This window comes from Cutaneotrichosporon oleaginosum (assembly GCF_008065305.1).
Source record: "Cutaneotrichosporon oleaginosum strain ATCC 20508 chromosome Unknown ATCC20508_contig02, whole genome shotgun sequence".
NCBI classification, from domain to species: domain Eukaryota; kingdom Fungi; phylum Basidiomycota; class Tremellomycetes; order Trichosporonales; family Trichosporonaceae; genus Cutaneotrichosporon; species Cutaneotrichosporon oleaginosum.
This window is the reverse complement of record NW_027072171.1, coordinates 411,589-426,135: the sequence shown is the minus strand read 5'-3', so window position 1 is coordinate 426,135 and position 14,547 is coordinate 411,589. Positions and strand designations below refer to the sequence as shown.

Here is a 14,547-nt window from a genome sequence, read left to right as displayed (position 1 = left end):
CGTCACTCGACTCCACCCAGCCGTTCTCCTCAACCGCACCCACAATGCGCTGGTATCTGTGAACATATGGAAGTCCACTAGTTCATCGTTTGCTTCCTACTAATAATACAGATACTGGGATGCTATGCAGAGCTCGGATGCTCCGACTCTAGTGCGCCGCATTAGTCACGCTCGACCTCGTTCATAGCCGACACCAGCCGCGACATAGCCTGGAACATAAGGCCTGCGCGCTGCGTCTCAGCGCTCGAGGGGGGAGCATGACCGCCCTGTTCGGCGGCAAGCTGGGCGTTTTGCTGAATGACCTCCTGCGCCTTGCGCTCGAACGCGTTGAAGATCTCGCGGATACTTGCGCGCCACGAGTCCCACACAACGCCCACAATGTGCTGTTCGATCGCCTCGCTGATGCCTGTCATAGCCAGACGGGCGCCGTGCACAGTGAGCTGTGCTGACGGCTGTCCAGCCGCGTTGGGAGGGGGTGGTGGCACGGGGTATGTGAGGATGGTGGTTGTACGGGATAGGAGGGCCAGTTGCGGCAGGGTCTGCTGAGGCGAAGTGACGCATTGCTGGCACTGGACGATGGAGTGGAAAAGGCGGAGGGCCCGCGACAGAGGCTGGAAAACGTACATCGTGAGCGGCGTGTTCGATCCAGGCTTGGGCTCGAGCGGGTGCTGGTGCAACAGGGCGAGGATACGCGGGACAAGGGTGACGTGCGGACACCCCGAGCCGTACTGCGCGCCCAGACTACCGAGGTTCAGCTCGCCAGTGCCGTCTGTGCTCGTGTTATTGCCGTCCTCGACGGGCATGGCGTGGGAGAGATCCAGCAACGCAAGATGGGGGTCGAGGCCTTGGCCATCGAGATTCTCCATGCCCTGCTGGTCGGTGCCGTCCTGGCCTTCAACCGGACCATCATTCTGAACACCTGCGTTTGACGACTCGTTGAGCGAGAAGATGGCGTCACGAAGCGCAGAGGTCGTGTGCTGGTCCATCTCGGACGAGTACGATGCGTCGTTGGCATCGGGAAAGTCGCTCGAGGTGAATGTTGTAGCGGCTGTTGACTGTGGCTGGTTGAAGGGAAGATTGTTGACGAAAGTCTGCAGAGGAAGGTCGTCGAGGTAGCCGTCGACGGCGATCGAGTCAATCTGGAGTGAGCTTGGGGGGCGCCGGTGGTGGGTGGTGGGTGAACTCACCATCTGGTCCTCGGTAAGCGTCAACAAGGCCTCGTCCTCGTCCTCCTGCTCCAATCCAAAGTCCAAGGCCATGCCCATGGCGATTCTCACGTCCATGGGGTCGCCCATACCCATGCCGTCACGCTGCAGCTTGCGCTTCTTGCCCAACATCGAGTAGGGATTGCCGCCTCGGGCGTCGAGGTTGAGATTCTGCTTCTGGTCCTTGGGGACAGTCCTCCGGCGCTGACGGGGAGCATAGTTACAGGTCCAACCACCCTGGGCACAACGAGTGCAGCTGGGACGGTCACCGGAGCACTTCTGCAAGAGTCAGCGACATGCAAGCGATGGAAGGAAGGTGTTGCTGCGAGGTACTTACCTGCTTGGCTTGGTGACATAAATCACATGCTGCGCATGTCAGCTCACACTCGTGGCTTACGCGAAGCGCATCCATCACGGAGACGATACTTACCTTTGCGAATCGAGGGAGGACGGTTGTATGGACTGGCCCGAGGAGTCTCGACATGGTGTGGGGTGTGTTGTTCGAGAGCGAGGCTCAAGTGAGCATCCTGAACAGCGAGGGACATGTCATCCTGCCCCTCAACGGGGATGTCGAGGCCGTGGACATCGACGTCGGTGTGGGGAGTGCCATCGCTCTTGAAGTCTGGCTGCTGGAGGTGGTGGTGCTCGAAGTCATGCTGATGAGGTTCGGCCTGGAGGGCGTTCAGGTCGAGATGGATGGCAGCTGCCTGAGCGGCCTGGGCAGCAGCGAGAGCGTTCTCGTCCGAGCCATGGTCTTGGTGTTGCGAGTGAGTGTCGAGTGCATCCATGGTGGACGCTCAAGGTGGAGGTCTGGTGCCCGAGACAAACAACGGCGTCGGCGTTCTGAGGAGGATGGTGGTGAGTGGCAGTGACGCAGTGGAAGAGGTGGCGGAGTTTGCGGAGTCACACTCAAGAGGCGGAGTGGAAAACGTTGAAAGCAAGAGCCACAACAGCGGGGTTATTGTTCCCCTTGCCTACCCACCGTCAGCACCAGACTTGCCACCCTCATCCTCCCACTCTCTCACTCACCGATAAGCGTCGCGGCGTGCGTCAACCTCTGATAGCGATGGATGGATTCAGTCGCCCGCCTCGGAGGAGAGGTGATGGATGGAATGGACTGGGCTGTTGACGGCGACGAGTGGCAAGATGGTGGCGGCGTCGGAGTGCCCTTCCCCCCCTCTCCCAATGCCCCCCCCCCCCCCTAGCCCACTCCACCAGGGGATCTGTTTGGCTGCCATTGAATAGCGGAAGTTTTTCTCCAGTGCATTCGATCACGGCCACGTGCTTAATGACGTGTCGTCTTACCCATACTTTCCATTCAGCCCTTAGTCAGCCAGAATCAGTATCACCCACCGAGTTGCCACCCAGAGGCCTCCTCCACCGCACCTAAATTACCTCACTGTCATCATCAATCTCTTCCCCCATCCACATCCATCACTCTCCATCATGGCTGAAACATCAGCAGCACCAGCGACCAAGCCCGTCGTTATGTTCAAAAAGGCCGGCAGGACGCGCCCTCAGAAGTCGTCCCGCAAACGCTCGGCATCACCTGTTGCTGAAGAAGAGTCTGCCACCGACACCACGGTAGTGCGCCCAAAGGCTCGCTCGATCGCCAACCCACTCGTGCAGGGAAGCAAGAGGAGACGGACAGAAGGCGAAACAGGCGGCCTGGACGAGTACGAGTTTGCAGCCGACGACGGGGGCGTGACGCGCGCAGACGAGTTCGCGACGCGCGACTCGAACTGGGATCTTGAAAGCCTGGAGAAGAAGGGCATAACCGTCAACGATGACGGCGACATCGTGCAAGCCGACGACGGCATCTATCGCGGCCAAAAGGGCTATCTGCCCACGATCAACAAGACGAGCTCGTCGCGCGACAGCAAGATGAAGACGGGCCCTATCCGCGCGACCGCCAACATTCGCACTATCACGCTCATCGACTACCAGCCCGATATCTGCACGCCGTACAAGAACACGGGGTTTTGCGGGTACGGTGACTCGTGCAAGTTCTTGCACGACCGAGGCGACTACCTCGCCGGCTGGCAGCTCGACAAGCTCGACCCTGCCGATCCCGAGGTCCAAGAGGTCGAGGAGGAAGAGGAGATGCTTCCCTTCGCCTGCATCAAGTGCCAGAAGGAGTTCAAGGACCCGGTCGTCACAAAGTGCGGGCACTACTTCTGCATGCAGTGCGCGCTCGACTACTACAAGAAGCGCAACAAGTGCTACGCGTGTGGCGCGCGTACCGATGGCATCTTCACTCCTGCCGAGAAGCTGCTCCGAAAGCTCAAGGCCAAGCAGGAGCGCCGACGCGAGGAGAAGGACAAGTTTGACAAGGAGGGCGGAGGTGGCATCGAGATCGGTGGGGCCAGTGACGACGAAGAGGAAGGGGAGGGCGCCCCGAGCTATCACGACGAGGACGAGTAGTCGTCATCCACCTTCACGTTTCGCGCATGCCTTCAGGAATCTTCTTGCGGAGACGTCGCATTGTATACTAGACCATAGCATTTACCAGACCACTGCATGTCACACGCATATTTGTATCAAGTTTCAACTGCTGGTCATCGATGTACTCGGTCTCATCAGCGGCTGAAACTGGGGAGATGAATTCAGGAACGCTAACGTCCCGGTGGAGGTCCATCCGCAAATGTCGACGCGTCCCGCTTTCACGCGTCTCACTTCCCATCTTGCCACCAACACGTCATGAGCCGCCAGTCGTCTCCCGACATCTCGGACTCGGAGCTCCTCGAGGGCCTCGAGGACAAGTTTGACATGGGCGCTGAGCGCGAGCGCCGCATGCAGGCGCTGCGCAACGAGGCGCAGCGGCTCAAGGCCATCAACGAGACCGAGTACGGCAAGGTCGTGACGTACGGCGACGAGAAGAAACTCATTGAGCGCATGTCGTGAGTCGGAGGAGCAGTAGTGTCGGAGGAGCGAGGGGAGGAGGCTGCTTGGCAGCCGGCGGGACCGCTGCCACTGGCACACCTCCCTTACGACATCCCGCCGCGCGCGGCCGGCACCAACGTTGACCCCAGCAAAGACAAGTGGGTCGTCGTGCACTTCTTCCACCCCGACTTCCCCCGTTGCCGTATCATGGATGCGCGGTTGGAGGAGCTCGCACCGAAGCACCCGCAGACGCTCTTCCTGCGCGCCAGCGTAGCCGACACGCCCTTCCTTGTCAACAAGCTGGGTGTGCAGGTGCTCCCCTGCATCTACGTTTTCGTGGATGGCAAGGGCGTCGACCGGTGAGTCCTCAGCCTGGCGTACGGTCTTGGGCTGCTACATAGGCCGCGAGCTTACACCAGCCTGATAGGCTTCGAGGAGCTCGGGCAAACGGACCAGTTCTCAACGAAGGTCCTCGAGTTCCGGTTGCAACAGACCGGTGAGTGCACCGTCGGTCCGGCGGACGTAGGCGAACACGATGCTGATACCAGGCGCGCTCCCCTCCGGCCCGGTGTCGCTCGCCAACATGATGGGCAAGCTGAGGGAGGGGGACGAGTCAGACGACTCGGACGACGACCAGTTCCTGGACAAGGCGCGGCGGCGGGGCAAGGTCGGCATCCGCAATGGCCTGGCACTGGGCCTGGACGACGAGTAGGCTGCGGTATTTCTTCACATTGTACACTATGCACTATCTCTGCATCCAGCTCCATCTGCTACTTCTGCCTGGAGGGAGAGGCTACTTCTCCCCCCGCATCGCCTTCCACAGTGCCGTGACCTCGGGCTCGTCGTGTCCAAACAGGCTCTCAACGGCCAGTGCCTCCTTCATATGCGTCTCGTTGGTGCTCCCACACAGTGGCGTAATATTCCACCTGTCCTCAGCTCTGATTCACTGCCGACTCACAATTGGCACAGCCGATACACGGCCTGCTCAGGCGTGCACCCCTTTCTGCTCGCAAGCGCCCGCAGCGGGGCGGACGCGAGGAGGCTCGGGCTCCCCGTAAGCGTCCAAAATGACTGGTACGCAATCCCGTGCTTCTGGCACAAATCATAGACTGCGTGAGCGCGCCCTACCCGGACTCACTGGGCCAGTCCCACCCGTTTCCCTCGTACCAGCGGTTCTGGACGACGCTGACGGGCACCTGCGCCTGCGCGATGAGCCATGCAAGCTCGTCCGCATCGTAAATGTTCGAGACGCCGAGCCGTCCGATCTTGCCTTCGCCCACACACGCCTCGAGCGCGCGGTACGCCTCGAGCGTGGCGGCGCGCGTACGCAGCGGGGAGTGCAGCACAACCGCGTCGAGCGCATCCACGCCCCAGTTCTGCAGGCTGCGCGCGACGCTCTGCGCCACTTGCTCGCCGACGGGGGCGCGCAGGTCGTACGGCAGCGCTTGCGCGCGGTCTTGCCCGTCGATGCTCGTATATTTCGTTTGGAGGTAGAGCTCGTCGCGCGTCACGAGGCCGTCGGCGAGCGCGCGCTGCAGGCCGACGCCGACGAGGTCCTCGCGGTAGTGCTGGGGTTAGAGGGCATGGGGAGGCGTACCTTTGGCTGGCAGGCGGTGTCAATGCCCCGGAACCCCGCTTTAAGCGCTGTATACACCAGGTCTGCGGTGCGCTCCTTCTTCCACGCCGTGCCGTACACGATCTTGGGCATGGACATTGTGTGAGTGTGAAGAAGTGAGTGGAATGTGGTCGGGAGCTATGACCTCACTCGGAGGAGGGGTGCGCGGTGTCATACACAACGTCCGTAGTGCGCCAGGAGCAACGACGAGATGGCCAACAGTGCGACGAGGAACAGCAGCTTATAGCAGCTCATGCATCGTGCTGCTAATGTATAGTGCACGGAGTCATCTCTGCCCGTCTGGGCATGCTCATCGAATACCGCCGAGAACTCGCCGGCGGAGCGGATATCTCGGCCCGAAATCGGGCACATTCCCGTTCGGCGTACACACAAACGGGAATCTTGTAATTGCACCTCCCCACCCATGCCATGCACATGCTGCCGCCCTTTGCATTCTCATCCTCTTTCTCTCTCACTCGTCGCACTAACAACATGCTCCTCACGCCGCTCCTCGCCTTCCTCCCGCTTCTCGAGGCCAAGCACGTCGAGAAAGTCTCGCCCGCCGCGCTCAAGGAGTACACTCTCGCGGCGGACGGCATCACGGCGAGCTTCATCCCCTTTGGCGCGCGCCTCAAGTCCCTGCGCGTGCCCGATGCCGGGGGCGCGTGGCGCGAAGTCAACCTCGGCTACGCCGATGCGCAGGGCTACGCAGACGAGGCGGCGCCTAGCTACTACGGCGCCGTTATTGGGTGAGCCGTGGACTCGGTGAATCTGACGGCAGCCGCTACGCCAACCGCATCCGCAATGGCACGTTCACAGTGGACGGCGTGACCTCGCGCATCGCCACTAACGAGCACGACGGCAAGAACACGCTGCACGGCGGCCGTGTGGGATACGACGCGCGCGAGTGGAGTGTCCTCTCGGCCAACAGCTCGAGCGTCACCTTCAGCCTTATGGACTACGGCTTCGAGGGCTTCCCCGGCAACGTGCTCGCGCTCGCGCAGTACTCGCTCAGCGCGGGCAAGCTCACGACCGTGCTGACGGCGCACGCGCTCGACCGCCCCACTCCTATCCTCCTCACCACGCACTCGTACTTCAACCTCGGCTCGGACGTGTCGTCCACTGTCCTGCAAGACACGCTGCACGTCAAGGCGTCCCGCGTAGTCGGCGTCGACGGCATCCTCGTGCCTACAGGCCAGCTCGACTATGTCGCTGGAACTAACGGCAACGAGCGCCACCCCCTGAACTTCACCGCGCCGTCCGCTGTCTCGCAGGCCCTCCCTGCTGGCCTCGACCACTGCTTTCTCTTCGACCGCCCCAGTCCCCTCGAGGTCACCGAGCAGCTCGAGTGGCGCAGCGCGGCGACAGGGATCCGCATGCGCGTGCGCACAAACCAGCCCGCGATCCAGGTGTACAGCTGCAGCATGAGCGACGGGAGTGCGAGCACGCAGCTCGGCAAGGTCGAGCGGTTCGGGTGCATGGCTATCGAGCCGCAGGGGTGGATCGACGGCATTAGCCACCCCGAGTGGCTCCAGAACCAGGTGTACAGTCCTGGCAGCGCGCCGTTCGTGAACGTCGCCGAGTACGTGTTTGATACGGTTGAGATGGGAGCGGGGCCGAGCGCAGTGCGCGAGGAGACTGCTCGCGATGAGCTCTGAGTGAGCGTAGGAGTGTGCGTAGATCAACACGTCATAGTCATTGCACAGGAGAAGAGTACATGCATACAGTGGCGCCGGCATGAGGTGAGCGAGTTTTCCGCTTATTAATTGCAATGGCGAGGGTGGGTCGAGAATTAGGGCGATGCGGTGGATGAGAGCATCACGAGTGCAGGTGCACGAGTGCTATCAGGTCAAGCGCCCCATGTAGAGCGTGCGCGAACACTACGAGTTGGACGCCTTGGGCTCGCGCATCGCCTTGACGTTCTGGAGATAATGCGCCGTGTTCGCCTCGTAGTTTACGCTCAACTCAGCCGCAGCACGCACGACGAGCGACGACTCGATAATTTCCTGGCGTCAGCGAGCTCTTGGGCGTCTTCTTGGCGCAAGGCGCCTATCCGTCGACCGCAGCACCACCCTCTAGACCTACCCGGATACACGTATTGAGCTCCTGGAAAGCCTCGTCGCACTTGTCCTGCTGTCAGTGGCGAGGAATCAGCGAAACCCACGACGTTGCGGATAATGCGCTCGAGGAGGACGTTCTGTTCTGACTCGTGTGGGTTCTCCATTGCGAGGTGTTATTGGTCTTGTCGTGATGAGAGCGAGGTGTAGACGTGTTTGGTTCAGAGACGGAATTGCTTCCGCTCTGCAGTGACTGTACTTCCGGACGGGATATCCGCCTCACACGACGTCTGCACAAGCACATCCGCGCGTCCACTCCGCCAGTCTCCGTGCGACCGCTGACGCTGGTGGTCTGGACATGCGCAACTCCGAAACAGCGAACGCCGCTCCCCGAGCCGTTGAGCAGTCAGCTGCTGCGACTGGCCGCCCGTCATCGCCTCCATCCACTCCGAGAACACCGTCAGCCAGGATGGGATGTCGAGCGTCGGACGTCCCGACGCGTGACGCCGGTCTGCTCCGATACGCGTCCTCGTGGCTTGCTCAGGCGACTGCGGCTGCGCGGCCGTAATCCACGGCCGTGCAGGCGAGTACAGAGTGGGCTCGGGGTTCGGCATCCTCGCCAGCAGTGTGGGGACCCCGCTCCACCGTTGATTTCTGGCTGATGCAGGCCAGTGATTTTCGACGCCGACTGCGATCACGAGAGCGGGTGTGGTGACATTGTGCAGTAGCAGGTGCATCTAGAGCAAGTAGATGCATCCTGCATCTGGTACCTCAATGTATCTTGCAGTTGTTATCCACTTCGCCGCTCAACGCCGTTCATCGACTGCCACGGTGACCGGCATCCCGGCGTTCGGGGTTCGGCCCAACTCCCGCCCACCCGTACATGACAAGTACGTTGTAGGTATAAGACTCTCCGCCCGCCATCGCCTCTTCACATCTCATCCTCATCCTCATCCTCAACATGCAGTCCCGCCTTCTCCTTCGCACGCTCCCACGACGCGCCGTGCCGCTCGCGACGCGCGGGTTCTCCGCCTCGGCCATCCGCCGCTCCGACGAGCTCATGGACATGACGATCCTGTCCGAGTCGCAGCGCGAGGTCCGCGAAGGCGTCAAGGCCGTGTGCGCCAACTTCCCCGACGCGTACTGGCGCGAGCGGGATGTGTCGCACGAGTTCCCCTTCGAGTTCCACAAGGCGATCGCCGACGGCGGGTGGCTTGGTGTCGCGCTGCCCGAGCGCTTCGGCGGCTCGGGCCTCGGCCTCGCTGAAGCCGCGGTTATGATGCAGACGATCACGGAGAGCGGCGCCGGCTTCCCCGGTGCGCAGAGCACGCACGGCAACGTGTACGCTACCCAGCCGCTGGGCATTTTCGGCACGGACGAGCAGCGTTCTGACCTCATCCCCAAGATCGTCGGCGGCGAGTACCGCACCTGCTTTGGTGTGACCGAGCCGAATGTCGGCCTCAACACCCTCGAGCTCAAGACGACGGCGACGCGGCGCGAGGACGGCACGTGGGCCATCAACGGGCAGAAGACGTGGATCACGTGCGCGCAGAACGCGCATGTCATGATGCTGCTTGCGCGCACCAAGCCGCTCGAGGAGTGCGTCAAGAAGAGCGAGGGCCTCACGCTGTTCGCCATCCCCGTCGACAAGAACCAGAAGGGTCTCGAGATGCGCGCCATCAAGAAGATGGGCGGCAATGCCGTCGACTCGAACGAGATCTGGTTCGACAACTACATCGTTCCCAGCGGAAGCGTCATCGGCGGCGACGCCAACATCGGCAAGGGCTTCAAGATCGTCCTCCACGGCATGAACTCTGAGCGTGTGCTCATCGGTGCCGAGGCGCTTGGCATTGGTTACGCTGCGGTGAGTCACCCTCCTTCTCCTTCTTCTTCTCCTTCTCCGCACTCCGAACCCCCACTAATCCCCAGCTCAAGAAGGCTGCCAAGTACGCCGGCGAGCGCATCGTCTTCGGCCGGCCCATCGGGCAGAACCAGGGTGTCGCACACCCCCTCGCAGACGCGTACATGCAGCTCCACGCCGCCGCGCTGTCCGTGTACCACGCCGCAAACATCTACGACAAGCTGCAGCGCGAGCCGGGGTCCGTGTCGTTCGAGGCCGTCGGCGCCGCCGCTAACAGCGCAAAGTACCTCGGCGCCGAGGCGGGCTACAACGCGTGCCAGCGCGCCATCCTCAGCATGGGCGGCATGGGCTTTGCCGCCGAGTTCGACGTCGAGCGGTACTTCCGTGAAAGCTGGGTGCCACGCCTCGCGCCCATCTCGCGCGAGATGATCATGAACTACATCTCGGAGCGCGTGCTCAACCTCCCCAAGAGCTATTAGAGGGGCTGCGTTGTATCATGGTTAGACGGGCTCGGGCCTAATTGTAGACTACATGCATTGTCGGATCTCAGAGCGGGCGGCGTAGCGGACAGAGAAATGGCAGCAAGGGAATGCTCCTCAGTGCTCATTCAGTGCTCAACTATCTTTATCGTCATCCATCGGGCTCTTGTAAAGCTCAATACAATGCATCTCGGTCTGGCTACGCCTCTGCCCGCGCAAAACTTGCTTCATTAACAGCCTACCGCAGCAGTCGTGCCGTGATCACCTCGACGCGCACAATCCCGCTGTAGCCGCCACTCGCGAGCCAGCCTGCGTTTCCGATTCCAGCACCAGTGTGCCACACCGCGCGATGGATGCCCACATTGCGGTTCCAAGCTGCCGTCTTGATGGTCTGCACGTCCCCCTTCTCCGGCGCCCACATTTGTGCGTCCTTGGCCGAGCTCTTCTTCTTCCCTGCATGCTTGATCGCCTCCTCGATGCCGCTCGTTTCGGGCTTGAAGTCGTCCACCATACGGTACTCGCCCGACACCTCGTCCCAGTCCAGCTCGTACAGGCGGTAATAGAGGAGTCCGGCGAGCTTGCGGCGGTAGAAGCCTAGTGCGAAGGAGGAGAGGATGAGCGCGCCGTCTGAGGCCGCCGAGGCGACCATCAGGTGGTAGTCTGATGTCGCGATGGACTGTTGTCAGCTATGTCAACGATGTCAGATCTACCCAGACTGGGCCGCGGTGTGGGGCCATCAGATGCGTGCTCGGTCCGTCGTTGCGCAGCTGCGACGCTGTGATCATGTAGTCGACGTCGGCGTAGAGCGGTGTCGCAGCTTGTGATGACCACGCAACCGCCATTACGGGGACTAGTGTGAGCCAAAAGCCTCAGCCTCAGTTAGCTCACGGCGTGATCGATTGACCTCCAGAGTGCCCGCCGGGTCGCGCAAGTCGGTAAGGCTAATCGTCCCCTCCCACGTCGCGGACACTACGTACACCGAGTCACCAGTGTAGTCGTATTCGCCGTTCGACGTTGTCGGGGGTACGCGTCCGGCCGCGAGCGAGCGGACTGGGCCGAGGCCTATAGTCGTTATGCTCGAAGGCAGAGGTGGCTCCGGGTTTGTGAGGTCGACCTCCCAGACCGCGATGGTGCCTGCAGTCAGGAAATGATAGTCGACGCCTCACCATTTGAGAGGCCAGTCACGAGACGAGAGCCGCTCAACCAGTCCGTACATGTCACGCTGGCGTCGGGAACACTGATCTTGAGTAGCGCGGTGGTTTGGATGTAGATCGGTCCCTCGGCTCCGACCTCTGCGCGCAGAGCTTGTGGCTCCGGGACGGAGTAGAAGCCCACATTACCGTCAAGCTGCACGGCAGCGACGATGCCAAGCTTCGGGCTCGCCGTGTCTGGTTCGTCCCATGCGCCCAGCGGCATCCACTTTACTTCGGTTGCTGGCCCCCCCTCGAAGCACAGCACGACCTCGCATGTCGGCGTCGAGTCCCCAGCCGCGGGAACAGACCAGATCTGGATAGCACCGGGCGTTTCTGGTGCGCAGCGACTGCCAATTGCCGCGTCCTGCGGCAGTGTACTGACGGCGAGGTAGAGCGGCCAGCCGCGCTCGGCCGCCAGGCGCTCCGGATATGGGCACCAGTCCAGGCCCCATACCGGCCCGCCGGCGTTGAACACAAAGCCTGTCGAAGACTCTGACACGTTCCCTGCGGGTCAGCTAGGCAAGTGTATGGGCTCACGTATTGGCGTAGACGCGAATAGTGGCAGTTCGACGCGCTTCAGCGCGTTATGCGCTCCGACGTTGAGCACAACGTCCTTTGTTTCCCGGAGGAAGGTCTGGCCCGACCTGATGTCAGCTGCGACTACACAGCATGGACTCACGTAGCCGCGACGACGTTCTGCGTCCACCCTCGCCCGACTCCATCAAGACCGAGCCGCACCTCGCTGCGCCAGCACCAGCCCTCCGTCGGGCCCGCTCCGCCGGCCCCGCCGGCCGCCATCTCCGGCCACCACCCCTCGCCCTCCCACACCTGCCACGGCTCAAGCAAGCCGAAGCGCTTAGCCTTATCGCGGCTCGCAAGCCTGCGCGCCTCGGTGCGCGCCGCCCCCCTCTCTTGATCGAGCACGACCTCGAGCTCGCCCATCCGCCCCTCCTTCCCCGGCATGTTCGGCGGGCTTTTTAGGCGCGTCACGAACGGCGTCAACGGACCAAGGGGGAAGATCGGCACGCGCGTCCCCCCCGTATTCGGATAATACTCCTTCTTCCAGTCCGGCCCTTTGACCATGACGACGGACGACGCGAGTAGGAACTCGCGGTACGCGGGCGGCATGCCCATCAAGTCGCTCTCGGCGACGGCCGCGATCGTGGACGGCCCAAACGCTTCGCTTGGCGCGCGCTTCGGCGTCCCCGTCGTAAATGCCACGCCGCCGTTTTTGCGCGCAACACGCGTACCCGTCCCTCGCCCTCTTGGGGTGCGGGTTGCGCCTCTCGCTACGCCGCGGCCACGGCCGCGACCGCGGCGAGCAGGGACGAAGTCGTCCCCGTCTTCCTCGTCTGAGGAGGCGGCGGAGGCGGGCTCGTCGACTTCCATCGCGCCTTCGTCGACGTAGTCGTCCGTCTCGGCGTCGTCGCTCGGTGGTCGGAAGTCGGAGCCGTCGGAGGCGGGCGAGCCCGCTCCGCTCGACATTGTTGGGAAACGAGGGTGAGAAAGCGGGAAGAGCTAGCTGAGCGCCTGTCGTAGTAGGACGCTTAAGCTGTGCGATGTTAATGAGCCTCGACCTAGGGGTTGGCGGGGATGAGGGGATGGCGAGTGCGAGTGAGAAATGCAAAGGAAGGCGAAGTGGACGACGGACGGAATTGTCAACAAGCTGCATGACGATGTTTGCGTGCCTAGAAGCGCCTCACCGTGCGGCTCAAAGCCTCTTATCATCACATCAACAACAGGCCAGCAGTCCAGCAGGAGCACCCCAAGGCCATGAAGGATGCATCCACCCCCATCAGGTTCTAGCTACGACCGTCTGGTCAAGCCAATGCACTGGAGGCGACTGCTTACAAGAAATCTGCACCCGCCAGCACCCCCGTTGTGTAAACGCCCATGCATCACTAACAGTGTAACGGATGAGTGCGGGTATCCATGGCCTACAGCTGCAGAGTGTACGAGCGCAGGCCATCAAGTCTAATGTCCGTGACACCGGGGGCGCCGGGAGGGGAGAATGTTGTGAGGATGGGTGGGGGAGGGAGTAGTGCTCGACGCCAGGCCGTGGCGAGCCCTCTCAAGTGCCCTAGCTCAACGACGCGGTCGTGAGCCGCACAGTACTACTACAGCACTTAGAACAGCGCCAGGCTAAAGGCAACGACGGCAGCAAGCGTTCCGCTGAAACCAGCGACGAGGGAGGGCGTCGAGTACGACGAGGCGCCCGAGTACCGCTTCTGGAGCTGCTCCATGACGGGGCTACGCTTGCGCGAGAGGACCTGGCCCGACTCGTTGGTACCGTACAGCACCTCTGTGGGGAGCATGTTGGGCGGGCGAGCGATGAGGAAAAGGGGCGACATCTTGCGGCCGTCAAAGGCGTTCAACTGGAGCTTGTAGTTGGCCGTGCTCTGGTCGATTGTGATGCCCCAGTCCTTGAAGGTAACAGTCTCGGCATAGTAGTACACGTTGGTCGTGACGGCGGCACACGCATTCTGAACCTGGATACGTCCGTCTGATTCAAAGGGGTGCAGCACAATAGAATCGCCCTGGAACTCGTACTTTCCGTGCTGGAAGATGAGCTTGGCAGCGATGCACTCGGGCTTGGCTCCATTCGAGTCAAACTGGTACTGCGCTTCCTCAAAGTACCCGTCGTCGGTGCTGCCTGTCAGCGGGTGTAATCAGAGGATGGTGGAAACATACAAGGAGTACGAGATGCCAGTATTGACAGGCGGGTTGAACTTGTTCGCGGAGGGAGTGCAGAAGTCCTGTCGCGGTCAGTAATGTGTCAATGTCGGGCGCAACGAGATGGCAACTCACGCCGCCGGTGGAAACCGCGGGGTTACTGGACCAGGTCCCCTCGATGGAGGTGACGTTGTTGGTCTCTGAGAGGTCATTTGCCTGGGCGCGCGCGCCAATGGCATATGCGGCGGCAGCAAGGAGAACGGCGGAGCGCATGATGTTTAGAGATGCGAGAGGGGCGAGGAGCGATGGGAGGGGTCAAGTGGGATGAGAGGGGAGAAGAAAGACGAGCGGGAGCGCGGGCCGTAGCGTGACAAGAGGTAGAGGCGGCGAACGCGTTGGACGAAATGGAGAGAGGGAGGGAGGGGGTTTGTTGGAGGGGGAGATCCGGGCGGGGGTGGTTTGAGTGGTGGGGTTGGGAGGGAAGGAGAGGAAAGAGTCGCGCGCAAAATGGGCGAGGTGGAGTTGGCGGTGAGAGAGGGAGGTGGGCGCCGTATTTGTACAGAGGAGGATGTAGATGGAGA

General features: G+C 61.8%; 10 protein-coding genes across 10 annotated transcripts; 4 read left to right on the top strand and 6 right to left on the bottom strand.

The window, feature by feature from the left end:
* Nucleotides 1–161: 161 nt before the first annotated feature.
* On the bottom strand, nt 162–1,993 carry COLE_01869 (uncharacterized protein; the record flags this gene model as incomplete). The annotated part of the gene is made up of 4 exons (XM_018423210.2): nt 162–1,139; nt 1,188–1,484; nt 1,543–1,571; nt 1,636–1,993. 4 exons carry the CDS (start codon nt 1,991–1,993, stop codon nt 162–164), a joined length of 1,662 nt encoding a protein of 553 aa, XP_018278778.1.
* Nucleotides 1,994–2,651: 658 nt separating this feature from the next.
* COLE_01868 (uncharacterized protein) lies at nt 2,652–3,629 on the top strand (the record flags this gene model as incomplete). Its single annotated transcript, XM_018423209.2, has 1 exon — nt 2,652–3,629. One exon carries the CDS (start codon nt 2,652–2,654, stop codon nt 3,627–3,629), a length of 978 nt encoding a protein of 325 aa, XP_018278777.1.
* A 276-nt stretch (nt 3,630–3,905) lies between these two features.
* On the top strand, nt 3,906–4,800 carry COLE_01867 (uncharacterized protein; the record flags this gene model as incomplete). Its single annotated transcript, XM_018423208.2, has 4 exons — nt 3,906–4,105; nt 4,238–4,447; nt 4,508–4,584; nt 4,637–4,800. 4 exons carry the CDS (start codon nt 3,906–3,908, stop codon nt 4,798–4,800), a joined length of 651 nt encoding a protein of 216 aa, XP_018278776.1.
* Nucleotides 4,801–5,212: 412 nt separating this feature from the next.
* On the bottom strand, nt 5,213–5,796 carry COLE_01866 (uncharacterized protein; the record flags this gene model as incomplete). Its single annotated transcript, XM_065626174.1, has 2 exons — nt 5,213–5,653; nt 5,686–5,796. The coding sequence occupies 2 exons, from the start codon at nt 5,794–5,796 to the stop codon at nt 5,213–5,215; spliced, it is 552 nt and encodes a 183-aa protein (XP_065482443.1).
* A 399-nt stretch (nt 5,797–6,195) lies between these two features.
* On the top strand, nt 6,196–7,361 carry COLE_01865 (uncharacterized protein; the record flags this gene model as incomplete). Its single annotated transcript, XM_018426010.2, has 2 exons — nt 6,196–6,452; nt 6,485–7,361. The coding sequence occupies 2 exons, from the start codon at nt 6,196–6,198 to the stop codon at nt 7,359–7,361; spliced, it is 1,134 nt and encodes a 377-aa protein (XP_018278774.1).
* Nucleotides 7,362–7,583: 222 nt separating this feature from the next.
* COLE_01864 (uncharacterized protein) lies at nt 7,584–7,927 on the bottom strand (the record flags this gene model as incomplete). Its single annotated transcript, XM_018423207.2, has 3 exons — nt 7,584–7,709; nt 7,789–7,833; nt 7,868–7,927. The coding sequence occupies 3 exons, from the start codon at nt 7,925–7,927 to the stop codon at nt 7,584–7,586; spliced, it is 231 nt and encodes a 76-aa protein (XP_018278773.1).
* Nucleotides 7,928–8,721: 794 nt separating this feature from the next.
* Nucleotides 8,722–10,100, top strand: COLE_01863 (uncharacterized protein; the record flags this gene model as incomplete). Its single annotated transcript, XM_018420842.2, has 2 exons — nt 8,722–9,624; nt 9,690–10,100. 2 exons carry the CDS (start codon nt 8,722–8,724, stop codon nt 10,098–10,100), a joined length of 1,314 nt encoding a protein of 437 aa, XP_018278772.1.
* Nucleotides 10,101–10,338: 238 nt separating this feature from the next.
* COLE_01862 (uncharacterized protein) lies at nt 10,339–12,091 on the bottom strand (the record flags this gene model as incomplete). Its single annotated transcript, XM_018423206.2, has 6 exons — nt 10,339–10,776; nt 10,811–10,950; nt 10,989–11,234; nt 11,267–11,797; nt 11,831–11,937; nt 11,973–12,091. The coding sequence occupies 6 exons, from the start codon at nt 12,089–12,091 to the stop codon at nt 10,339–10,341; spliced, it is 1,581 nt and encodes a 526-aa protein (XP_018278771.1).
* A 64-nt stretch (nt 12,092–12,155) lies between these two features.
* On the bottom strand, nt 12,156–12,965 carry COLE_01861 (uncharacterized protein; the record flags this gene model as incomplete). The annotated part of the gene is made up of 1 exon (XM_018427540.2): nt 12,156–12,965. The coding sequence occupies one exon, from the start codon at nt 12,963–12,965 to the stop codon at nt 12,156–12,158; it is 810 nt and encodes a 269-aa protein (XP_018278770.1).
* Nucleotides 12,966–13,419: 454 nt separating this feature from the next.
* On the bottom strand, nt 13,420–14,239 carry COLE_01860 (uncharacterized protein; the record flags this gene model as incomplete). Its single annotated transcript, XM_018420365.1, has 3 exons — nt 13,420–13,942; nt 13,985–14,049; nt 14,102–14,239. 3 exons carry the CDS (start codon nt 14,237–14,239, stop codon nt 13,420–13,422), a joined length of 726 nt encoding a protein of 241 aa, XP_018278769.1.
* Nucleotides 14,240–14,547: the final 308 nt, after the last annotated feature.